This window comes from Coregonus clupeaformis, chromosome 36 (genome assembly GCF_020615455.1).
Source record: "Coregonus clupeaformis isolate EN_2021a chromosome 36, ASM2061545v1, whole genome shotgun sequence".
Lineage (NCBI taxonomy): Eukaryota > Metazoa > Chordata > Actinopteri > Salmoniformes > Salmonidae > Coregonus > Coregonus clupeaformis.
In genome coordinates, this window is record NC_059227.1 from 15,358,170 (window position 1) to 15,385,080 (window position 26,911).

The following is a 26,911-nucleotide window of genomic DNA, read 5'->3' on the forward strand; positions in this document are numbered from 1 at the left end:
CCCTTTAAGAGTGTGCTCCTAATCTCAGCTCGTTACCTGTATAAAAGACACCTGGGAGCCAGAAATCTTTCAGATTGAGAGGGGGTCAAGTACTTATTTCCCTAATTAAAATGCAAATCAATCTATAAAATGTTGACATGCGTTTTTCTGGAATTTTTTTTTGTTATTCTATCTCTCACTGTTCAAATAAACCTACCATTAAAATTATAGACTGATCATTTCTTAGAGGGACAGGGGAGAGAGAGAAGCAAGATTACTAATCCAAATGATTTTAGCTCTTATTCCTTACCCCCCCTTCTTATGGGAGGAGAGGAAAGGAGGAGAGTAGATGGTGAGTTATTGTACTGTCATATATTCACACTCAGAATGAATTACACCCCAGTGTTAGTCATATAATGACAGAGAGAGAGATGAATATACCTTGTGAATGAGTCCCACACGGTGTTATTGAAAGTAGTTGTTGTTTCACTCAGTGTGTGGAAGTATGATATGTCCACAGCGTGTGGAGGTATGATATGTCCACAGTGTGTGGAGGTATGATATGTCCACAGTGTGTGGAGGTATGATATGTCCACAGTGTGTGGAGGTATGATATGTCCACAGTGTGTGGAGGTATGATATGTCCACAGTGTGTGAGGCATTTATAGTTTGGTGTAATAGTATTGCCTCTGGCAAGGGAATCCTCCTCATTTCAACTATGTAGTCTATCATGGGAGATAAACGTCTCTTTCTCAATTAATTCCACACACACATGCACACATGCACACACACACACACTGTCTGAGGGGCATTAGGATTGTAGGCTGTAATCTAGTTTACCTGAGAGAGCTGGGCCTTGAAGCGGCGGGTTTGAAAGGAATTTGCGTTGTTTTCGTTGGTGTGAAATTGCTTTCGTCCATCATCTTCAAATAGGTAGGTTTGCATTGTTGGCGAGGGGAAAATGATTGGAGGAGAAGAATTGTTTGCGAAATAATTTTCTCTGTGTTGCCTGCTGAAATTAATTACATCCTTGAATTTAGAGAGGGTAATTTCTTTATGATTGAGTGTTTAATTAACTCAGTCAATCTTTTGTGTTTATTATTACCTATTAATAACACATTGCTACAATTGATTAGACATTAACACATGTTATTACTTATATGATCTGGATCAGGCTTTCTGAGAACATTCTTTGATAACACTTTCCATGAATGCAACAGATAACCATTACACATGATTTATGCACCGCTGGGAGTCAACAAGGTAGTTAAAAGATCTCTCAGGGAGAGTTATGGTAAGGTGGAGTAGGGATCTCTCACACATACAATGACGTCATTACCTTAGTTTTCAGCCAGTAGTTTTCACAGTAATTGTGTCCAGGTCCAGATTGCAGTCGCGGTGTGTGCGTGTGCGTGTGCTCAAACCACCATGTGTTCATTCTCTATCTGATGGTGGTCTATGTGTCTCCACGGCCTCCCGCTGGATTGTGGGAGATGGATGCTGCGGCTGGGGCGAAGCTCGCTGGTCCCAATTAGCAGACTACAGTTAGGCAGATGGATGGCGCCTGAGCCCTTACTGCCTGGTGTGTAGTGCTCATTAAAGACTGGGCCAACTTGTGCTGTTAGAGAGAACACACAGACACATGCAGTAGTCCAGTCAAGCTGCTCAAACACACACAGCGGAGTCTGCGCCAAAGAAAACAAACACACACTTCTTGAAAAGGAACACTGCGGAACAGTTTGTCTCATAGAGTAACAGAGATGTCTCTCCTCTCCTTATCTCCCTTGCCTGCTAACACAACATCTCACTCCAACACTGCCAAGACATGTTGTTCCCTCACTGATGGGGGTCTTGTCTGGTGTGGATACATATTTTATGGGTTATCTGTGGAGTGTTTGGGATTGGAGGATGGTACATAGAGGGAGGCCCATTAGACTCTGTGTGCCAATTTGTCTCTCAGTGAGGGGGAATCAGGGGGGAACATCCACACACACACACACACACACACACACACACTGGGAAGCAGGCAGCTCCAGGGGTGAACTGCAGGGGTGTGGATGTAATGGATGTGTCCATGTCTCACAGGGCTAGACGGATCCACAGTGTGTGTATGTGTGTGTGTGTGTGTGTGTCCATGTCTCACAGAAGAGACGGATCCACAGCGTCAGTGTGTGTCCTGTCAGCCATCACAACAGGGCGTTTACACACCATGGGACAACACAACAACACCCACATCAATTACACACACACTATTAGTCTCAGCTGAACCATAGGACACTAGCAGAGCCAAGAGGGGGTAGATGGTCATCCCATATCATGCTGCTGGCTGCCAACAACTATACTGAACAAAAATATAAACGCAACAATTTCAACGATTTTAGGAGTTACAGTTCACATAAGGAAATCAGTCAATTGAAATAAATTCATTAGGCTGTAATCTATGGATTTCACATGACTGAGCAGGTGCGCAACCATGGGTGATCCCACTGTGGAGCCAGACCCAGCCAATCAGAATACGTTTTGCCCCACAAAAGGGCTTTATTACAGACAGAAATAATCCTCAGTTTCATCAGCTGTCCCGGTCTCAGACGATCCCGCAGGTGAAGAAGCCGGATGTGGAGGTCCAGGGCTAGTGTGGTTACACGTGGTCTGCGGTTGTGAGGCCGGTTGGACGTACTACCAAATTCTCTAAAATGACGTTGGAGGCATGTGGTAGAGAAATGAACATGCAATTCACTGGCAACAACTCTGGTGGACATTCCTGCAGTCAGCATGCCAATTGGATGCTCCTTCAAAACTTGAGACATCTGTAGCATTGTGTTGTGTGACAAAACTGCACATTTTAGAGTGGTCTTTTATTGTCCCCAGCACAAGGTGCACTTGTGTAATGATCATGCTGTTGAATCAGCTTCTTGATATGCCACACCTGTCATGGGATGGATTATCTTGGCAATGGAGAAATGCTCACTAACAGGGATGTAAACAAATGTGTGCACAAAATGTGAGAGAAATAAGCTTTTTGTGTGTATGGAACATTTCTGTGATCTTTTATTTCAGCTAATAAAGCATGGGACCAACACTTTACATGTTGCATTTATATTTTTGTTCAGTATAGCTGACTGCCTGGGTTGAGCAGTTGTTTCACACAAAACTCAACAAACTTTTTGCATTCTTTTTCCCTCCTCACATCAGAAAGCCATCTACCTCACTGCACTGTGGGTCTCTGTTGTGGTAAATCAAGGTCTGACGGCAGGGGTGTTGGGGGATGGAGTGTATGTGTAAATCAGTGTTTGACTCAGCCCTGTTCATAGCCAAGTTGATGTAAAGCCCTAATGTGAATAATGAATCTCTCCTGCACATCAGTATATATTCTCACCAGCTCTGCCCTTAGAGCCTACTGTAAGTTCAGCTGACACGTGTGTGTGTGTGTGTGTGTGTGTGTGTGTGTGTGTGTGTGTGTGTGTGTGTGTGTGTGTGTGTGTGTGTGTGTGTGTGTGTGTGTGTGTGTGTGTGTGTGTGTGTGTGTGTGTGTGTGTGTGTGTGTGTGTGTGTGTGTGTGTGTGTGCGTGCGTGCGTGCGTGCGTGCGTGCGTGAATAACAAAGTGTAAATACACACTATGTAAATAGCGTGACGTTACCTTTGATATGGTAATGAAATGTGTTATAAGTGCTTTATGGCTAAGCACAGCTGTTTTCTGGTTCAGTGCTAATGGGAAAAGGAGGATAATGATTCCCATTGTTGCCCATAGAGAGTTGTTAAAGTGCATTACACTACCACACTACAGCCTCTTGCAAGCCAATGTATGCGTCCAAATAGCACCCTATTCCTTATATAGTGCACTACTTTTGACCAAGGCACATAGGGCTCTGTTCAAAAGTAGTGCACTACATAGGGAATAGGGTGCCATTTTGGGACACAGTCAATACCAATGAGCCCATGAAAGGGAATAGGAATCGTGTACAGCAGGGGCTCTGGAGTATATTTTATGCAATTTCTTCATCAATTAGTTTTAACGCTTTCAACTTTCATCTTTTTTAAATAGAAACTTAATCGAATATGCTTAATTTGGGGTTGTGCTCGTTAAGGGTTGAACTCAGAAGGGACCTTTTTGCTTAATTTGTGATAAGGAAAGATTTCAGCTTAGTGGGCTGCGTAAAGAACGACACACAGCAAAGCACATCAATTCTGTATCGCAGCCTTAAAGTGATAATATCTTCTGTGTGAGAGAGGCTGGTGAGGCATTTAAATGCAGTACAGAACAAAGTAACTTATCAAACTGTATCTCCTTTTGAATTCAACCCCAACAACCTTCCATTCAATTCAATGAAATAGTATTATTGCTGTGTTTGCAGTATTATTGAGGGAGCTGGAGCTGTTGTGAGCCTGCTCCAGAGTCATTATCCCTGACCAGGGACTTAGCATAACCCAGCCAAGTCCTCCTTTCCTCTCCCTGGGTCCTAGAAAGCCCTTTTCCCCTACTGGCCTAGTACTGTCCTACTATCAGGCTCTGTCATCTTCCCCCCAATCCTTCCCTCCACCTTTCCTATCTGGCCTTCTTGATATTATTTAATCTCATCCTCTCCTCTTTTACTCCCTTCCTCCTTCTCTCCTCTGCCTGGGTCCTAGTGAGCCTTTCCCCTACTATCAGAAGGCTGTCGTCCTCCCTCCAATCATCCCTTCACACCTCTCGTCCTCATCCTCTCTTCTACTTTCCTCTCATCCTCCCTTGTTTTCATCTTCCCATTCCCTTACCCTCTCATCTTTTCATCCTTCCCTCTTCTCCTTCTCTCCTCCTGTCCTCTTTTCATCCTCTGATCACCCAGGACTCTCAAGCCCTCACCTTTCCCCCTCCATTCTTCTCACTTCTCTCTTTAAACAGGAAACCACACATGGTAACAATACCATACTTCTCAACACTGGGACCTGTAATTGAAACATCCCTATACAGTAACAACCTTGCGTGCGTACAGAACAGCACGTGTGTCTCGCTAATTTTAGCTGCGTAGCACATATCACACTGGACAGCATGGGTTGTCTCACCTCTCTCTCAGACCCCCTTCCTCTCTCTCCCCCTCTCTCTCCACTGTCCCTCGCTCTCTCCCCTCTCGCTCCCCTGTCCCTCTCTCTCTCTCTCTCTCTCTCTCTCTCTCTCTCTCTCTCTCTCTCTCTCTCTCTCTCTCTCTCCCTCTCCCTCTCTCTCTCTCTCTCTCTCTCTCCATCCCTCTCTCTCTCTATCTCACTCTCTCTCGCTCCTGTCCCTCTCTCTCCCTTCTCTCTCTCTCCCCCTCTCTCTCGCGCTCTCTCTCTCTCCCTCCCCAGTCCCTCTCTCGCTCTCTCCCCCCACCCTTCTCTCTCCCCCCACCCTTCTCTCTCTCCCCTCTCTCCCCCTCTCTCTCCCTTAGTGTTTTCTGAGTGTTTTGTCAGCCCCTCCCTGATGACCTTGTCCTGTGCAGCAGCAGGCCCAGTGATTAAGGATCGGGGCCAAAGACCATTTCCTTTTCCACAGGAAGATAAACGACTTCTGTTTGATATGTGCTACCTACTGGCCCACCAGGCAATTAGATTGCACTGTGCCTCTGCGTCCTGAATGGCACCCTATTCCCTATATAGCACTATGTAGGGAATACTGTAGGGTGCCATTTGGGACGTAGACTGAGACTCTGCCAGCCAACAACCCTTCTCTGAGTGCTCTCAGCGCTCGGCTCTGTTTACAGAAGCCAGGCCAGAGAAATAAATACTCCACACAAACTATTCCACTGAAACTGCAATGTGAGGGCATCAGTGTGAACAAATTAAATGTCTACTTCTCTTTTTTCTTTTTATCCAATGCGGTATGCATGACCTGAGAGCAAACAATAATGCTAACTGAAGGAGGTTGAATAATAATAATAAGAAGAAGAAGAAGAAGAGGAGAGGAGAGGAGAGGAGAGGAGAGGAGAGGAGAGGAGAGGAGAGGAGAGGAGAGGAGAGGAGAGGAGAGGGAGAGGAGAGGAGAGGGAGAGGAGAGGAGAGGAGAGGAGAGGAGAGGAGAGGAGAGGAGAGGCCCACCAAGAGCGGCACAATGGAAATATCAATATTTGATCTTGGAAATCACTTAGCGCACGGCTTTAGATAGAGAGTTGGTTTTAGAACCCATTTAGCTGTAATACATCTACTAGATTAAGGGACAAAGTCAACATGAGAAAACGAACCTCTGTGCGTCTGTAAGGGTATTATAGTTCAGGGCACTGGCGTTCTATTACAGCCCTATATTATCGCTAATGTATTTTGTGTTAACGGAAAGCAATCATGTAATTGCAGAGCTCATCCAGCAGCATCATATAGTAACACTTAGACATATAGTAACATCCACACCTAAGAATAGGACTTTTAAGGCTGCAATTATGGTTCCAGGAACTGACAAGGCCACTCATTTTTTTTGCAATATCACTTCAACAACATGCTGCTTATTGTGGTTCCAAACGTTGAAAAGAAAAAAAAAATCTCTGGGGTGAACCATTAATTCAAAAGATTATAAATCTCTTTAGAGAAATAAATCAAGGGAACAAGACTGTGTACATACCAGAGTTAGGGGGCAAACAAACTACTCATCCCATACAGCATTGCGGTCTGTATCGTCCAATCACAGAGCAGATACAAGTCACGTGATCTGTTAGTGAACACATGTGCAGAGCAGATACAAGTCACGTGATCTGTTAGCGAACACGTGATTGCACATCACGCTCTGCGATTGGACGATACAGACGGCGAGGCTCATGGTTAGTGTAGGTTTTTGTGCTTGAAACATTCATAACTGATGGGCACTTCATTAACACACATTGTTTTGCAATCTCGGTAGAAAATAGAATGTCTACATTGCACAGTGTCGCTATCACTAATATTTGATATCACCATGGGTTACAAGGATTGAGAATGCACTTCCGGAACCTCTCGTTGCAGCCCTATAGCATACATTATATGAGCCATCACATACTTCCCCCTACCCCCCACCCTCCTCTCCTCCTGTCTTTATCCCCTCTCATCTACTGTATCTGCGAGGGAGAGAGTGAAAATAGTTGTGTTAGCCTATTGATAGTTATATGGCTGAATGCCATCAATTCCTCTTGTAATACAAGCCCCTCCCTTGTCGTCCTGTCAAAGCCAAGATTGGACATGATAACACAGATCAGACACGAGCCAATCGAAATGAAAGCTTCCGGCAAGGAGATTACTATCTGGAGTAGAGGAGGAGAGTGGAGAGGAGAAGAGGGGAGAGGAAAGGAGAGAAGATAGGAGGAGTGGAAAGAGGGAAGGAGAGGAGAGGAGACCAGGGGAGAGGAGAGGAGAGGAGAGGAGAGGAGAGGAGAGGAGAGGAGAGGAGAGGAGAGGAGAGGAGAGGAGAGGAGAGGGAGAGGAGAGGAGAGGAGAGGAGAGGAGAGGGAGAGGGAGAGGAGAGGAGAGGGAGAGGAGAGGAGAGGAGAGGAGAGAAGGAGAGGAGACCAGGGGAGAGGAGAAGAGAGGAGACCAGGGGAGAGGAGAGGAGAGGAGACTAGGGGAGAGGAGAGGAGAGGAGACCAGGGGAGAGGAGAGGAGACCAGGGGAGAGGAGACCAGGGGAGAGGAGAGGAGACCAGGGGAGAGGAGAGGAGACCAGGGGAGAGGAGAGGAGACCAGGGGAGAGGAGTGGAGTGGAGACGAGAGGAGAGGAGAGGAGAGACGAGAGACGAGGAATGGGGAGGAGGGGAGAGGGGAGGATAGAGGGGAGGGCAGGAGAGGGAAGGGGAGAGGAGAGGAGAGGAGAGGAGACTCACTTTTGCACTAACTTTGCTGGTAACTTCTTAATTGAGGAAAAATTTACTTATTACGATTGTAATATGTGCTTGTCTCACCTAGCTATCTTAAAATGTATGCACTAACTCTATGTCGCTCTGGATAAGAATGTCTGTTAAATGACTAAAATGTAAGCGAGTAGTGGAAAGGAAAGGAGAGGGGGAGATGAGAGGAGAGAGGGACAAGAGGATGGGAGGAGAGGAGAAGAGTGGAGAGGAGAGGACAAAGGGGAGAGAAGACGAGACTGGGTCGATAGGAGGGGAGGGGGGAGTGGGAGCCTGGCTTCAGTTTTCTGGGAGCTTTCCTGGTCATTGTCATGGTGGTCATGCCTTGGGTCTGTAGTGTAAAACAAAATGTGCTGTACGTACGCTACATGACCAAAAGTATGTGGACACCTGCTCATCGAACATCTCATTCCAAAATCATGGGCATTAATATGGAGTTGGTCCCCCCTTTGCTGCTACAACTGCCTCCACTCTTCTGGCAAGGCTTTCCACTAGATGTTGGAATATTGCTGTGGGGACTTGCTTCCATTCAGCCACAAGAAAGTTAGTGAGGTCGGGCACTGATGTTGGACGATTAGGCCTGGCTTGCAGTCGGCGTTCCAATTCATCCCAAAGGTGTTCAATGGGGTTGAGGTCAGGGCTCTGTGCAGGCCAGCCAAGTTCTTCCACACCGATCTCAACAAACCATTTCTGTATGGACCTCGCTTTGTGCACGGGGACATTTTCATAATGAAACAGGAAAGGGCATTCCCCAAACTGTTGCCACAAAGTTGAAAGCACAAAATCGTCTAGAATGTCATTGTATACTCTAGTGTTAAGATTTCCCTTCACTAGAACAAAGGGGCCTAGCCCAAACCATGAAAAACAGCCCCAAACCATTATTCCTCCTCTACCAAACTTTACAGTTGGCACTACTCATTGGGGCAGGTAGCGTTCTCCTGGCATCCACCAAACCCAGATTTGTCCGTCGGACTGCCAGATGGTGAAGCGTGATTCATCACTCCAGAGAATGCGTTTCCACTGCTCCAGAGTCCAATGGTGGTGAGCTTTACACCACTCCAGCCGACGCTTGGCATTGCGCATGGTGATCTTAGGCTTGTGTGCGGCTGCTTGGCCATGGAAACAAATTTCATGAAGCTCCCGACGAATAGTTATCGTGCTGACGTTGCTTCCAGAGGCAGTTTGGAACTCGGTAGTGAATGTCGCAACCGAGATCAGACAATTTTACGCGCTGCGCGCTTCAGCACTTGGCGGTCCCGTTCTGTGAGCTTGTGTGGCCTACCACTTCGCAGTTGAGCCATTGTTGCTCCTAGACTTTTCCACTTCACAATAACAACACTTACAGTTGACTGGGGCAGCTCTAGCAGGGCAGAAATTTGACGAACTGACTTGTTCGAAAGGTGGCATCCTATGACAGTGCCACGTTGAAAGTCACTGAGCTCTTCAGTAAGGCCATTCTACTGCCAATGTTTGTCTATGGAGATTGCATGGCAGTGTGCTCGATTTAATACACCTGTCAGCAACAAGTGTGGCTGAAATAGACTAATCCACTAATTTGAAGGGGTGTCCACATACTTTTGTATATACAGTACCAGTTTGGACACACTTACTCATTCAAGGGCTTTTCTTTATTTTTACTATTTTCTACATTGTAAAATAATACAATGTAGAAAAACTATGAAATAACACATATGGAATCATGTAGTAACCAAAAAAGTGTTAAACAAATCAAAATATATTTTATATTTGAGATTCTTCAAATAGCCACCCTTTGCCTTGATGACAGCCTTGCACACTCTTGGCATTATCTCAACCAGCTTCACCTTGAATGCTTTTCCAACAGTCTTGAAGGAATTCCCACATATGTTGAACACTTGTTGGCTGCTTTTCCTTCACTCTGCAGTCCGACTCATCCCATACCATCTCAATTGGGTTGATGTCGGGATTGTGGAGGCCAGGTCATCTGATGCAGCACTCCATCACTCTCCTTCTTGGTAAAATAGCACTTAACAGCCTGGAGGTGTGTTGGGTCATTGTCCTGTTGAAAAACAAATGATAGTCCCACTAAGACCAAACCAGATGGGATGGCGTATCGCTGCAGAATGCTGTGGTAGCCATGCTGGTTAAGTGTGCCTTGAATTCTAAGTAAATCACAGACAGTGTCACCAGCAAAGCACCCCCACACCATAACACCTCCTCCTCCATGCTTTACGGTGGGAACTACACATGCGGAGATCATCCGTTCACCCACACCGCGTCTCACAAAGACACAGTGGTTGGAACCAGAACTCTCAAATTTGGACTCCAGACCAAAGGACAAATTTCCACCAGTCTAATGTCCGTTGCTCTTTGTTTTTTTGGCCCAAGCAAGTCTCTTTTTCTTATTGGTGTCCTTTAGTAGTGGTTTCTTTGCAGCAATTCGACCATGAAGGCCTGATTCACATAGTCCCCTCTGAACAGTTGATGTTGAGATGTGTCTGTGACTTGAACTCTGTGAAGCATTTATTTGGGCTGCAATTTCTGATGCTGGTAACTTTAATGAACGTTTCCTCTGCAGCAGAGGGAACTCTCGGTCTTCCATTCCTGTGGCGGTCCTCATGAGGGCCAGTTTCATCATAGCGCATAGTGATGGTTTTTGCGACTGCACTTGAAGAAACTTTCAAAATTCTTGAAATGTTCCGTATTGACTGACCTTCATATCTTAAAGTAATGATGGATTGTCATTTCTCTTTAATTTTTTGAGCTGTTCTTGACATAATATGGACTCGGTCTTTTACCAAATAGGGCTATCTTCTGTATACCCCCCCCACCTTGTCACAACACAACTGATTGGCTCAAACACATTAAGAAGGAAAGAAATTCCACAAATTAACTTTTAACAAGGCACACCTGTTAATTTAAATGCATTCCAGGTGACTACCTCATGAAGCTGGTTGAGAGCATACCAAGAGTGTGCAAAGCTGTCATCAAGGCAAAGGGTGGCTATTTGAAGAATCTCAAATTAAAAATATATGTTGATTTGTCTGACACTTTTTTGGTTACTACATGATTCCATATGTGTTATTTCATAGTTATTCTACAATATAAAACATAGTAAAAATAAAGAAAAACCCTTGAATGAGTAGGTGTGTCCAAACTTTTGACTGGTAGTGTATAGTGTATGTATTTATGGGATATATATGGAAGAGGAGATCAAGGTTACTGCGGAAACGTGAAGAAGGGAATAGGAACATGCTTCTTGTTCCGTGTCTTACATTTGCCCTTCCTCTACTGTGGCCACTCTGATCTCCACGACAACAACTCACTCCGCTAGATGATATCAATGGAAATGGTCAGAGGCTATAAAAGAGAGAGCTTGAGTTAGAATTTATTCATGCTTCCTTTGTTTTCACCCGCCAAAAAACGATCTCTTCGCCATAGGGGTTCTGTTGTTGCATTATAAATAAAGCAAATTGGGTTTAGATGGTTGAAATGATATGTGTCCTTGTAGATGTATGCTGTTGTCTTCTACCTCAAAGGCTTTTCCCTCTGTTTCCTCTGGGTAGAAAGTGGAGCAGGGTATTTTATTCAGGTAACGGTCTAGGTGTAATGTGTAATATGTAACAACCCCTGATTTTTGTGATATAGATGTGTTGTTCTTACAGACCCAGGGGGAAATGACAGTGTTATGACATGTCTGCCTTTCTACTGTCTCACCATGCAGAGCCTGTAGGGCTTATACCTGGCTTATCAGATCACCAGAATATAGGATGGCCCAGAGCGGTACATATCCAAATGTAAATAAATAAATTGTTCTGGGATGTCCAACAGATTCACCTACAGTATGTTGTCTTCTCTCTTGCACTGTTATGTTGGAATTTTTTGACATGTACTTTTATATTTACTCTCTCTCTCTCTCCCTCTTTCTCTCTCTCTCCCTCTTTATTTCTCTCTCTCTCCCTCTTTCTTTCTCTCTCTCTCTCGGTTACAGTTTTTAACAAAGACACAGGTGTGGTCGATTATGTTACGGTTGTGCCTTGACTCTGAGTAGCTCTCTCAGTGCTGTGCTGTAGCTGTGGTGCATTGTGGTGTTTTCACAGCGCTACACCGTCCATGCATCACTAACCTAGGTGTGAGACGGATGGGTGAAACTGTGAAAACATTTCCTGTGTTCCTGTGAAAGTTGTGCTTTCCTGTGTTCCTACAAAATAACTGTTAAACATGGTTCTCATACTCCGTCCAGACCATAGAGGTACAGCTCCAAACTGTGTGAAACTGTGTGAAACATCAGTGAATATTTGAATATTTGAATATTTATAATTCTCAAAGTGAATATGATAAGTGCCTTTTCTAGTTTTTAGCTCAACTTTTTGTTCTGAATGTGATTAAATCGGCACCTTTTTGGAGGGTCAAGCTTGATTGCGCGTCTAGCTGGGGATTTCTTCAGTTGCAGTTGCTGTGGTAATTATAGGCTCGGCCTGATAATGGTGGCTGCAGCGCAAGGCTGGATGATGATTTTCCGACTTTTAGAAGCACTGATTAGTTCGTAAAAACAGACAGGGAGGGAGGAAGAATCGTCCATGTCCACCATTTTGTAGCACCACAAGGAGAATGGCTAGGCTGTGTCTTTACGTGCGTGTGTGTGTGTGTGTGTGCGTCAGAAGCTGTCTATCTGTATTGATCTCAGTGGGATCCTTTTAGAATACTAACGTCAAAGGTAACGGCTGTTATAATGAGCTCTGTAGTCTCTGTATTGATTTTGTCGCTCCTTTGTTGTTTAAAGATGATATAACAGCATTATATGGTGTATGTCAGATATATAATAGCCTTGAATCATTCATATTGCGCAAACACACATGGCCACACACATACAGTCGCAGACACATACACACGAGCACACACACTGAAACACACAGATATTCATGGAGACAAACACACACACACACACACAATCCGCCACCCTGTAATCCCCTTCGCCTCACACACACACAATCCGCCACACACACTCACTCCCGCTTCCAGAAATGAAGATGAGACAGTTTGTTGAGAATAATTGCAGTAAAAATAAATCACTTTGCTGCCAAAATATATCCCACTCTATGCTATGGAGATTTATCCTGAGAATTGGATTCCTCCAGCTGTGAAATCCTTTTTTGTAGTCCTGCCGGCCATGCACATCATTATTCTACACTATAGCATAATGCATAGGCAGGAAACACTATTGCTGTCTTCAATGCACAGGCATTTTTATCTTTGAAAATGCTACATTTCACTGCAGTCATTTCCCTTACCTACAGTCGTGGTCAAAAGTTTTGAGAATGACACAAATATTAATTTTCACAAAGTCTGCTGCCTCAGTTTTATGATGGCAATTTGCATATACTCCAGAATGTTATGAAGAGTGATCAGATAAATTGCAATTAATTGCAAAGTCCCTCTTTGCCATGAAAATGAACTTAATCCCCCAAAAACATTTCCACTGCATTTCAGCCCTGCCACAAAAGGACCAGCTGACATCATGTCAGTGATTCTCTCGTTAACACAGGTGAGAGTGTTGACGAGGACAAGGCTGGAGATCACTCTGTCATGCTGATTGAGTTAGAATAACAGACTGGAAGCTTTAAAAGGAGGGTGGTGCTTGAAATCATTGTTCTCTGTTAACCATGGTTACATGCAAGGAAACACGTGCCGTCATCACAGGCAAGGATATTGCTGCTAGTAAGATTGCACCTAAATCAACCATTTATCGGATCATCAAGAACTTCAAGGAGAGAGGTTCAATTGTTGTGAAGAAGGCTTCAGGGCGCCCAAAAAAGTCCAGCAAGCGCCAGGACCGTCTCCTAAAGTTGATTCAGCTGCGGGATCGGGGCACCACCAGTGCAGAGCTTGCTCAGGAATGGCAGCAGGCAGGTGTGAGTGCATCTGCACGCACAGTGAGGCAAAGACTTTTGGAGGGTGGCCTGGTGTCAAGAAGGTCAGCGAGGAAGCCACTTCTCTCCAGGTCTGTGCCCAAACAGTTTGAGCTTCTACTTCTAAAAATCCACCTTTCCAGAAATAAGTCTCTCACTGTTGCTGCTTGCTACAGACCCCCCTCAGCCCCAAGCTGTGCCCTGGACACCATATGTGAATTGATTGCCCCCCATTTATCCTCAGAGTTCGTACTGCTTGGTGACCTAAATTGGGATATGCTTAACACCCCAGCCATCCTACAATCCAAACTAGATGCCCTCAATCTCACACAAATTATCAACGAACCTACCAGGTACAACCCTAAATCCGTAAACATGGGTACCCTCATAGATATCATCCTGACTTACTTACCCTCTAAATACACCTCCGCTGTCTTCAACCAGGATCTCAGCGATCACTGCCTTATTGCCTGCGTCCGTAACGGGTCCGCGGTCAAACGACCACCCCTCATCACTGTCAAACGCTCCCTAAAACACTTTAGCGAGCAGGCCTTCCTAATTGACCTGGCCCAGGTATCCTGGATGGATATAGATCTCATTCCGTCAGTAGAGGATGCCTGGTTGTTCTTTAAAAGTAATTTCCTCTCAATCTTAAATAAACATGCCCCATTCAAAAAATACAGAACTAAGAACAGATATAGCCCCTGGTTCTCCTCAGACTTGACTGCCCTTGACCAGCACAAAAACATCCTGTGGCGTACTGCATTAGCATCAAATAGCTCCCCCGCGATATGCAACTTTTAAGGGAAGTTAGGAACCAATATACACAAGCAGTCAGGAAAGCAAAGGCTAACTTTTTCAAACAGAAATTTGCATCCTGTAGCACTAACTCCAAAAAGTTTTGGGACACTGTAAAGTCCATGGAGAATAAGAGCACTTCCTCCCAGCTGCCCACTGCACTGAGGCTAGGGAACACTATCACCACCGATAAATCTACAATAATCGAGAATTTCAACAAGCATTTTACTACGGCTGGCCATGCTTTCCACCTGGCTACCACTACCCCGGCCACCAACTATGCACCCTCCGCTGCAACTTGCCCATGCCCCCCCCCCCACTTCTCCTTCACACAAATTCAGACAGCTGTTGTTCTGAAAGAGCTGCAGAATCTGGACTCCTACAAATCAGCTGGGCTAGACAATCTGGACCCTTTCTTTCTAAAACTAGCCGCCGAAATTGTCGCAACCCCCTATTACTAGCCTTTTCAACCTCTCTTTCGTAACGCCTGAGATCCCCAGAGATTGGAAAGCTGCCGCGCGTCATCCCCCCTCTTCAAAGGGGGTGACACTCTAGATCCAAACTGTTACAGACCTATATCCATCCTGCCCTGCCTTTCGAAAGTATTTGAAAGCCAAGTTAACAAACAGATCACCGACCATTTCGAATCCCACCGTACCTTCTCCGCTATGCAATCCGGTTTCCGAGCTGGTCATGGGTGCACTTCAGCCACGCTCAAGGTCCTAAACGATATTATAACCGCGATCGATAATAGACAGTACTGTGCAGCCGTCTTCATCGACCTGGCCAAGGCTTTTGACTCTGTCAACCACCGCATTCTTATTGGCAGACTAAATAGCCTTGGTTTCTCAAATGACTGCCTCGCCTGGTTCACCAACTACTTCTCAGATAGAGGTCAATGTGTCAAATCGGAGGGCCTGTTGTCTGGACCTATGGCAGTCTCTATGGGGGTGCCACAGGGTTCAATTCTTGGGCCGACTCTTTTCTCCGTGTATATCAATGATGTCGCTCTTGCTGCTGGTGACTCTCAGATCCACCTCTACGCAGACGACACCATTTTGGATACATCTGGCCCTTCATTGGACACTGTGTTAACAAACCTCCAAACGAGCTTCAATGCCATACAACACTCCTTCAGTAGCCTCCAACTGCTCTTAAACACTAGTAAAACTAAATGCATGCTCTTCAACCGAACGCTGCTGGCACCCGCCCACCCGACTAGAATCACCACTCTCGACGGGTCTGACCTAGAGTATGTGGACAACTACAAATACCTAGGTGTCTGGTTAGACTGTAAACTCTCCTTCCAGACTCACATTAAGAATCTCCAATCCAAAGTTAAATCTAGAATCGGCTTCCTATTTCGCAGCAAAGCCTCCTTCACTCATGCTGCCAAACATGCCCTCGTAAAACTGACTATCCTACCGATCCTTGACTTCGGCGATGTCATTTACAAAATAGCCTCCAACACTCTACTCAGCAAATTGGATGTAGTCTATCACAGTGCCATCCGTTTTGTCTCCAAAGCCCCATACACTACCCACCACTGTGACCTGTACGCTCTTATTGGCTGGTCCTCACTACATGTTCGTCGTCAAACCCACTGGCTCCAGGCCATCTATAAATCACTGCTAGGCAAATCCCCGCCTTATCTTAGCTCATTGGTCACCATAGCAGCACCCACCCGTGGTCTGCGCTCCAGCAGGTATATCTCACTGGTCATTCCCAAAGCCAACACCTCCTTTGGCCGCCATTCCTTCCAGTTCTCTGCTGCCAATGACTGGAACGAACTGCAAAAATCTCTGAAGCTGGAGACTCTTATCTCCCTCACTAACTTTAAGCATCAGTTGTCAGAGCACCTTACCGATCACTGCACCTGTACACAGCCCATCTTAAATTAGCCCACCCAACTACCTCATCCCCATATTGTTATTTATTTTGCTCTTTTGCACCCCAGTATCTCTATTTGCACATCGTCTCTTACACATCTAGCATTCCAGTGTTAATACTATTTGTAATTATTTTGTACTATAGCCTATTTATTGCCTTACCTCCATAACTTGCTACATTTGCACACACTGTATATATATTTTCCGTTGTATTTTTTGACTTTATGTTTTTTTACCCCATATGTAACTCTGTGTTGTTGTTTTTATCGCACTGCTTTGCTTTATCTTGGCCAGGTCGCAGTTGTAAATGAGAACTTGTTCTCAACTGGCTTACCTGGTTAAATAAAGGTGAAATAATAAAAAATATATATTCTGCAAAAGGTACAGGGATTGGACTGCTGAGGACTGGGGTAAAGTCATTTTCTCTGATGAATCCCCTTTCCGATTGTTTGGGACATCCGGAAAAAAGCTTGTCCGGAGAAGACAAGGTGAGCACTACCATCTGTCCTGTGTCATGCCAACAGTAAAGCATCCTGAGACTATTCATGTGTGGGGTTGCTTCTCAGCCAAGGGAGTGGGCTCACTCTCAATTTTGCCTAAGAACACAGCCATGAATAAAGAATGGTACCATCACATCCTCCGAGAGCAACTTCTCCCAACCATCCAAGAACAGTTTGGTGACGAACAATGCCTTTTCCAGCATGATGGAGCACCTTGCCATAAGGCAAAGTTATAACTAAGTGGCTCGGGGAACAAAACATCGACATTTTGGGTCAATGGCCAGGAAACTCCACAGATCTTAATCCCATTGAGAACTTGTGGTCGATCCTCAAGAGGCGGGTGGACAAACAAAAACCCACAAATTCTGACTAACTCCAAGCATTGATTATGCAAGAATGAGCTGCCATCAGTCAGGATGTGGCCCAGAAGTTAATTGACAGCATGCCAGGGCGGATTGCAGAGGTCTTGAAAAAGAAGGGTCAACACTGCAAATATTGACTCTTTGCATAAACTTAATGTAATTGTCAATAAAAGCCTTTGACACTTATGGAATGCTTGTAATTATACTTCAGTATACCATAGTAACATCTGACAAAAATATCTAAAAACACTGAAGCAGCAAACTTTGTGAAGACCAATACTGATGTTTCTGACCGTCTAGGAGACAGGTGTATGATTCATAATGCAGGCATCAGTTCATTGGTTTTGCATCAGCGTAAAGGTGGGGATTAAAGCTTTAGAAGCCTAGACTATCTCAAACATCTCAGTTAAAAACATTGTGGATTTGACTTTGAATGTAATCTATGTCAGGAAATGTAATCTGATCTGCATTAACTTCCAAAAATAGAGGATATGCATGATTCAGAACCTGTCCACTTAGATGTATCTTTCATCAAACCTGTATAAAGTGAAGAACCAACACAGACTTTCCTTATTTTGTTGAACTCCAAACCCTCAAGTTTTTTCTGTCAGTTCAGTTCTAGTATTCTGGTCTCTGTGTGATATTGGGTCAGAGAGAGAGGAGAGAGATTACAAAACCCAGTGAGAGACGGATTTCCCAGGCTGAGAACCATGATAGCTTTGTTACTGCCTGACACAACATCCTGTTGCCTGTCGCATGGTGGCCAACCTCCCATCTCCTATGGTCCTGTTGTGGGTTTGTCTCTAGACTCAGACAGAAAGCATCAACCAACCATCTCTCCATCCCTCTACTTCCTGACAGAGCACCCCGCTGCCTGTTGCATGGTGGCCAATCTCCTCTGGTCCTGTTGTGGGTTTGTTTTCCAACTCAGACGTGGGTTCCCTATGCTGTGAGACTGTGGTACATGTATTCCTAGACTCCAACATCTCTATACTGTGAGACATATTGGAGAATAGGTGAGAGCCTCAGGGCAGAGACTTCCTCAGGCACACAGGCTTCAAACATGTTCAGTGTGTACAGTGTGTCAGGCGTTGGTTACATACAAGCAGATGGGTACAGGCATAAGGATGTTTTGGGCTGAAGCTGAAAACCAAAGACCTAGAATGTGTTGGGCTCACAGCTGAAACAATATATCCAGGGCAGCTGTGAGATTTGGATTGATAGTGAGCTGAGATGTGTGGGGAGAGACTGAGATTGGTGGAACAGCCATTGTTTGAAGTCTGGGTTAGTTTTCTTCTCTTCTCTCTATGTCCTTTTCTGCGTTTGCGATCAGAATAACCAGCAAGCAGCGAGCAATATCTTCTCTCAGGAATAACCAGGCTTTTTATACACATAATGTGACTTCAATGAATCACATCATATATATCATATATTTTACAGCAATTCAGTTTAGAGAGTTTCCCTTCTTTCTTCTGTGACTTATTTCTCTCTCTCTCTCGCACGCACACACACACGCACACACACACACACACACCACATCACCCTCTCTATCACTCCCTCTCTCTCTTCTTTCTCTCTCTCTCTCTCTCTGAATATATTTCTAATAAATTGACTCGCTAACCGTGGAGTGTGTGTATTCGCCGGCATATCAGGGCCACTGCCTGACTGCCTTCTCCAGGGCGGCTACGGCTATCATGGAGGTGGCGGAGGAGGTGAAGGCAGCAGCAGCCGCGTTTCATTAGTCTGTCAAACTCAATGATATTTAAAGCCTAGCAGGCAGCATGGTGGTCCAGCACTGCAAACTCAATCAGCGCTGTGATTTCATAACCCTGCTCTGTGACACCTTTTATTTTATCTACCTGCTGATCCCTTCTAATAAACGCCGCTCCACGTCACGCTGAAATACGACCTCTCCGTCCTCCCCGTGTGAGGCTCGAGAGAAGAGGCGAGGGTATAAATCAGAATTGTGGGATACTGGAGGTTGGCTGATAATCCACCCGGTCGGCAAGCGCCTCAAATTCATCTGCATCCCAAATGGCACCCTATTCCCTATTTAGTGCACTACTTTTGACCAGTTCCCATAGGGCTCTGGTCAAAAGTAGTGCACTATATAGGGAATATGGTGCCATTTGGGACGCAGTCGTCGTCCCCCGACCGTTCCCCCTCTCTACTGCACAAATCACAGCATTTCAGTAGGACAAGGCTGATCTGTGGCTCTGGGTGTTTCATGAGAGGCCATTGATTGTAGAAGAAGGAGAGGAGGAGGAGAGGAGGAGAGGAAGAGCGGGCTGTAAATAATTTGAGCAGGAAGGAAAGGACAGCTAAAAGGAAAACAATTATCTGTAGGCGGAGAGGGAGGAGAGAACACAAAGTAAAGAATGATAAACACAATGAAAGATGTTTGACTTGAGGTGATGTACTGTAGGAAGCTCGGGCCGGGGTGGAATACTCTGAAAACCTACCTTATGTACAGTATAGGCTGGTTAGATGTCCTTGAGTGGGATGGTAGTAGGAGATTGTTGCCGGGCATACACTACACAATTTTGCCGCGAATCCGCAACGTTTTTGCCGTCCCTGATAAATGTTCATGATCAGGGTGAAATCTTGTAGTATGAGCAGTGCTACGACGAGATTGGGCAAGGACTACTGCCAAAAGCCAATAAGCACTTCAGCGATGTCATTTACAAAATGGCCTCCAACACTCTACTCAGCAAATTGGATGTAGTCTATCACATTGCCATCCGTTTTGGCACCAAAGCCTCATATACTACCCACCATTGTGACCTGTACGCTCTCGTTGGCTGGCCCTCACTACATATTCGTCGCCAAACCCACTGGCTCCAGGTCATCTATAAATCACTGCTAGGCAAATCCCCGCCTTATCTTAGCTCATTGGTCACCATAACAACACCCACCCGTAGTATGCGCTCCAGCAGGTATATCTCACTGGTCATCCCCAAAGCCAACACCTCCTTTGGCCGCCATTCCTTCCAGTTCTCTGCTGCCAATGACTGGAACGAACTGCAAAAATCTCTGAAGCTGGAGACTCTTATCTCCCTCACTAACTTTAAGCATCAGTTGTCAGAGCAGCTTACCGATCACTGCACCTGTACACAGCCCATCTGTAATTAGCCCACCCAACTACCTCATCCCCATATTGTTATTTATTTTGCTCATTTGCACCCCAGTATCTCTATTTGCACATCATCTTCTGCACATCTATCACTCCAGTGTTAATACTAAATTGTAATTATTTTGCACTATGGCCTATTTATTGCCTTACCTCCATAACTTACTACATTTGCACACACTGTATATAGATTATCTATTTTTCAATTGTGTTATTGACTGTAAGTTTTTGTTTATCCCATATGTAACTTTGTGTTGTTGTTGTTTTTATCGCACTGCTTTGCTTTGTCTTGGCCAGGTCGCAGTTGTAAATGGCCTACCTGGTTAAATAAAGGTTAAATAAATAAAAATGTGAGACCAAAACAATGGGCAAGTTCGTTTTGCATAGCCCGGTTTCCCGGGTGGGCGGAGTTTGTACATTTTAGACCATTCTATTGGTCCTTAAGTGAAATCTCCACCCACCCGGGGTACCGGGCCATGCTAAACAAACTCGCCCAATCATGGTGAAGAGGAAAGCAACAACAACACGCACCATGTGGACCGAGGTGATGGAAGACATATTGGTGGAGCTGTGGAGAGAACGCAGCCTTTTCAATTTTACCTCTGCGTCCTACAATGACAGAAACCAAAAAGATAAAGGCTGGGATAAAATAGCCTCTCCCCTATAGCAACCTGGTTTTATATAAAAAAAAGTTATATTATTACCCTAAAAGTTATAGTCTCTCCAGCCATTTGTGGGTCCATATTCTGCGCCTCCGTCTCTTATTTGATGTTTCTGCACATAATAATGTGCACACTAATAAAGCAGCTCGCTGTTTGCTTGTCGGCATTTTTTTCCCAGTGCAGGATCAACTAGGGAATCATGGTGTAATGTGAGCACCCACGTCCTGGGGTTGAGGATGGATGGAATAAAATATTTGGGACAAGGAAATCAAGAACTGTCCAATTTGTTAAGATTTTCTCCTCTCGGCTGATTCAAAACAGCTTCCATACAGATATCTTTAACTTAGGTGATTCATAGTGTGTGTTTGTGACTCAATGTGCTGTTCAGCCTCTCACCATGTTCTTTGATGTCTTCTCTCTGTCTGTTTGTCTCTGTGTGTCTGTCCCTTGTGTGCCTCTGTGTCTTCCTTCCACCAGCAGACGACAGATGACATAGTATCGTCAGCGGAGTGTTCCAGCGATGACGAGGATCTGGAGGAGTGTGATTCCGGACACGCAGGTGGGATGGGTGTGTCGAGTTGTGCTTGCTCAGACCTACCAGTCTTTCTTTCTTCCTTACTTTGATTTGCAACCAAAACCAAAAAGAGGATCGTTCTCCTCTAAGCATCAGGTCCCATGGGAGCCAAAAGTGTAACTTCAAAAGACTTCCTAAAATCACCAAGAGATACAGTAGCACGAGTCTAAGGTTTTAGCTAAATGGAAAGTTGAAAGTGCTCTAAGCACTTTGGAGTTGGATGAAAGTAAGATGATATCCTTAGCATGCCCTCTGTAGAAAAGTCACTTTTTAAGTTTTAAGTTATGTTTATGCTCCAAACTGTAAGTAACCGCATATATACATAGTTCTAGACACACCCACATATAGTATAGTGTTATAGCCTATAGTCAGTGATACAGTTTTAGTATAGTCTCTGATATAAGTTACACTTAGCAATGGGGCCTTTGGTCGTTAACATGGTTAAAACCGTTAATACTAATTTTGTTCTCTCAGCATTCAAGAGAGCAAACTTTCAATCAAAAAGTACAAAATTAGTATCAAGCTCCATGTTCACCTGTCCAAACTGATGCTTCAAAATGTATCTGTCCTGTTTTAAATGGTTGACATGTTTCTTGCTGTGCGTGTGTGTGCGTCTTCTCGACAGAGGATACATTTTGAGAAAAAATGTCAAAGAACAAAATGCTTTCAGCATAGATACTGTGATATGTGGCAGACTAACTGCAACGGACCCAGTCCTCCCCCTCTCTCTTTCTCCTGTTTGTTCCTTTGTTTCCTTATACGTCGGAGGCTTGCCTTACCTGAAACATTCTAATAGAGAACAGATATCCTCGAATTTCTGTGCGCATCGTTTTTCTGTCTCTCCTCCTATACCACACATAGTTTGTCACCAGGTTAAAGTGAGATATACAGTGACTTCAGAAAATATTCATACCCCTTGACTTATTCCACATTTTGTTGCGTTACAGCCTGAATTCAAAATGGATTAAATATATTCTTTTTTCTCACCAATCTACACACAATACCCCACAATGACAAATTGAAAATATGTTTTTATACATTTTTGCAAATGTATAAAACATTAAGTACAGAAATGTCTCATTTACAAAAGTGTTCACATCCCTGGGTCAATATTTTGTAGAAGCATCTGTGGTGGCGATTACACATCTGGATTTGGGGATTTTCTCCCATTCTTCCTAGCAGATTTTCTCAAGCTCTGTTAAGTTAGATGGGGAGTGGTGGTGAACAGCAATCTTCAAGTATTTCCACAGATTTTCAATGGGATTCAAGTCTGGGCTTTGGCTGGGCCACTCAAAGACTTTGACATTCTTGTTCTGAAGCCATTCCAGCGTTGCTTTGGCTGTATGCTTAGGGTCATTGTCCTGTTGGAACGTAAATCTAAGGTCATTTGCACTTGGAAGCAGGTTTTCATCAAGGATTTCCACAATATATTGGCTCCATTCATTGTTTCCTCTATCCTTACCAGACTTCCAGTCCCTGCCTCTGAAAAGCATCACCATAGCGTGACGCTGCCACCAACATGCTTCACAGTAGATGAGCTGTGCCTGGTTTTCTCCAGACGTAGAGCTTTGCATTCAGGCCAAATAGTTAAATTTTGGTCTCATCAGACCACAGAATATTTTGCCTCATGCTCTCAGAGTCCTTCATGTTCCTTTTTACAAACTCCAGGCGTGCTGTCATGTGCCTTTTTCTCAGGAGTGGCTTCCTTCTGGCCACTCTCCCATAAAGCCCAGATTGGTGAAGTGCTGTAGAGACTGTTGACCTTCTGGCAGGTTCTCCCATCTCAGCCAAGGAACTCTGTAGTTCTGTCAGAGTGGTCATTGGGTTCTTGGTCATTGGGTTCTCCCTGACCAAGGTCCTTCTTGCCCGGTTGCTCAGTTTGGTTGGACAGCCATCTCAATTTGGAGTGTCATAGCACAGCGGTGTGAATACTTATGTAAATGAGATATTTCTGTATTTCATTATCAATACATTTGCAAAAATGTCTAAAAACATATTTTCACTCATTTTTTTTTGGGGGGGGGGGGTCAATTTTGAATTCAGGCTGTAGCACAACAGCATGTGGAATAAGTCAAGGGGTATGAATACTTTCTGGAGGCACTGTTACTCTCACTTCACTTAACAGTAGTGTGAAATAATAATAACACATAATATCAGAGGTGATAATTAAGTGTGTTTTAAATGGAAACATGTCACTTGTTTTGAGACGACTTGGGTTTAGGGTTTTATGCATGTTAATATTCATATCAAGCTGTCAATCATGTTCCCAACAGAGCTCACGCAGTCGTGTTGTCTGTCGTATGAGGATAATAAACCCAGATAGACTCCTATTGCGCCTGAGAATGAATAACTACTAACTAATACTGTCTGGTTCAGTGGGCGAACCAGCACGGAAATAGAAATTACTAGGTTTTACTGAGAATGGTGTGACAAACAAAAAACATCCAGTCAGCGGCAGTCCTGTGGCCGAAAACAGGTTGTTGATAAGAGAGGTCAAAGGAGAATGGCAAGAATCGTGCAAGCTAACAGGCGGGCCACAATCAGACAAATAACGGCGCAGTACAACAATGTTGTGCAGAACGGCATCTTGGGAACGCACAACTTGTCAATCCTTGTCACGGATGGGCTATTGCAGTGGGTTCCACTCCTATCAACTAAAAACAAGAAGAAGCGGCTCCAGTGGGCACGCGATCACCAACACTGGACAATTGAAGAGTGGAAATATATTGCCTGGAACATGACAGCGAGTTCAGTTTACTTGAGTGGCCTGCGCAGTCCCCAGACCTCAACCCAATAGAGCATCTTTAGGATGAGATGGAACGGGCTGTTCGCAGCATGAATGTACCGCTGTCCAATCTGCAGCAACTATGTGATGCCATCGGGTCAGCATGGACCAACATCCCTGTGGAACATTACCGACACCTTGTAGAATGCCCCGAATAATTTAGGCTGTTCTGGAGGCAAAGGGGGGTCCGACCCGGTACTAGATGGGTGTACCTAATAAACTGGCCAGTGAGTGTATATCTATGGTGTGAAGGACCTCTCCCCCTCTCTCTCCTCCCCTGAAGCCCTATGGCAGTCATTCACTAGCAAGCGAAAGCTTTTTAATTACTGGGCTGTCCTTCAGAATGCCATCGTAGAACACTAATTAATGCCTCACTAATCTGCCTAAATATGCCCGGGCTAATTACGAAACATATGTCCACTTTTCACCGAGCACAATGTGAAGCAGATTCCATTAAGACCAATTGAAAACGCTATATTGGCCTATTCTGTTATTCCTGGTAGAAGATCATGGCTCGACGATTCGGCTTATTTATTTATATATTTTATTTATTTATATATTTCCGTGTTGAGATAGGTTTCTGAATATGTGTACAGGGATAAGGAAGTAATTCTACAGTTTATAATCTCTAGAGCTTTGTCATCTTGTAGTTTTATTGTAACGTAGGCTAAGGGCATTCGTTGTGTGGAAATTGTGCTTAAGGTTTTTTAGCAGGAATGTTATCTTTTCTTGTGTGTGGTCCTTTTGATTTGACAATTGTCAGGAGAAAGTAATTTCCTCTGCAAAGCCATGCATATGATAGCTTTATGTTATCTTGTGGCATGGAGTTACGTCTGTATTTACCTTAGAAGAAATGAAATGGACATGGCTGACAGCTTGAACAATTTAAAAGTTTAACATTAAAACTTGAATCCCAAGTATTCTCAAAAGCAAAGGTTTGAGTAAGTCAGTAACTACAGTATACTATGAACTTGTTAGTCAGAATTTAGTCAACTTGGTACCCCCCCTCCCCCCCTCATATAGTGATGGTAATAGTAAACTACATTTAGTCATACACAGTCATACATACATACCTCTCACCATGTTGACACAGAAATTCATATCCTCATTCTGATCCCCTGCTTCCGGTTTTGTTAACAGTTGCATGACATTGCTTTTTATTTGTTTTGTTTCTTTTTCATTTTAATATTTTTATTTTCCATGGTGAAGCGCATTCTGGACATCTCTCCTCTGATGTACCCCTTTCTGACTATCTGTTCCATTTGCTTATGATTTGAGTTGTCCTGACTCGTTTGTTTGTATTTATTTGTTTATCTTGGTGCCCTCATCCGTCCATCTACCAGGATAGAGCTGCTCCCTCCGTTTTGCCTCATCTTGTGCCGCATGATATTTTGGTGGTTAAAAAAAAACTACAGTTCTCCTACTCATCTTCTTGTTTATGTTTTTTGTGCCATTAAAGGCTGATTCTGAAACATCCCCCATTTCGATTTACAACACAGGAAATGAAAGGCAACAAAATAATTTATTGCCATCATCCTTTTTTGGGCCTTGTGCAGGCAACCCCATTCTGTCTCAAGAAAGTTGTGTGTGAAAGAATGACTCCCGCCCCCACAACATCCTACCCCGACCCCAACCCAACCCCATCCAACCCCGCCTTCTTTCTCTCAGCCTTTCTGCATATACATGTCTGTTTTGAATGCAGATGGCATAAAAATAATTTTATTGCCACAAAGTATATCTGTTTTTCTATTCTATATCTGTTGCTCCTAGTAGAAGGCATTTGTGGCATGCATACGTACGTGACTGTACAATAGACTAGAAGACTAACTTTCTGTAACTACCTCGGTGACTCCTCCTCCTTCTGCTAATGCATGTGGATTTGATTGGCGGACATTTTCTATGCTTCTACCTCCACCCATAACTCTGCTCTGAGGCTAACCCTGCCCCGCCCTGCCCACTGTTGTTATGTGTTTAGGGACAGCAGTGGTGGTTTAAAACCCTTCCACTGTGCCCCTCCTGCTTCTTGTGATGTCTTGTTTCTGTGTCTGTGTATGTCTGCCAACCTGTTGTGTCTGTTCTTACTGTTTGTCTGTGATTGTTTTGTCTATGTTTTAAAACTGTCAACCTGAAACTACCCTCTGATCCTGAGAGAGTTCCACAAGAAGGCGAGAGAAACAGTGCAGGAACAGAATATTCTACACCTGGGGCTGACTCCATTTCAAGAACTACAGTTGTACGCTGTACCGATTCGATAAGTAGATGACAACACAATAAAGCACATTTCCCTTAACTTACTTTCTTATCAACCCTCATTTAGACAGCTAAATCTCCGATAGATGTAAGCCACTTCAGAAGTTGACAAATTGACTGATCAACCAGGAAATCCACATGCTGTTCAAGTCTCTTGTGAGGGGTCATCGTTACAATAAATGCTGCTGATGATCAATCACTTTGGTTAGCCTAACGCCTAACCAATTCGGCCAATCATTACATTGTACATTTACATTTTAGTCACTTAGCCGACATTCTT

At 44.3% G+C, this 26,911-nt stretch overlaps 1 protein-coding gene across 16 annotated transcripts in view; it reads left to right on the forward strand.

Annotated features, from left to right (window-relative positions):
* LOC121552334 (neurexin-3b) overlaps nt 1-26,911 on the forward strand; it is a 436,890-nt gene that overhangs the window by 399,026 nt on the left and 10,953 nt on the right. For 11 of the 16 annotated variants that reach the window (XM_041865181.2, XM_041865177.2, XM_041865178.2 and 8 more), the window contains one exon: nt 21,500-21,581. In XM_041865181.2, the coding sequence (XP_041721115.1) occupies nt 21,500-21,581 (82 nt within the window). The remainder of the gene's footprint in view (nt 1-21,499; nt 21,582-26,911) is intronic. The other 5 variants (XM_041865182.2, XM_045211270.1, XM_041865168.2 and 2 more) reach the window with 1 other exon arrangement.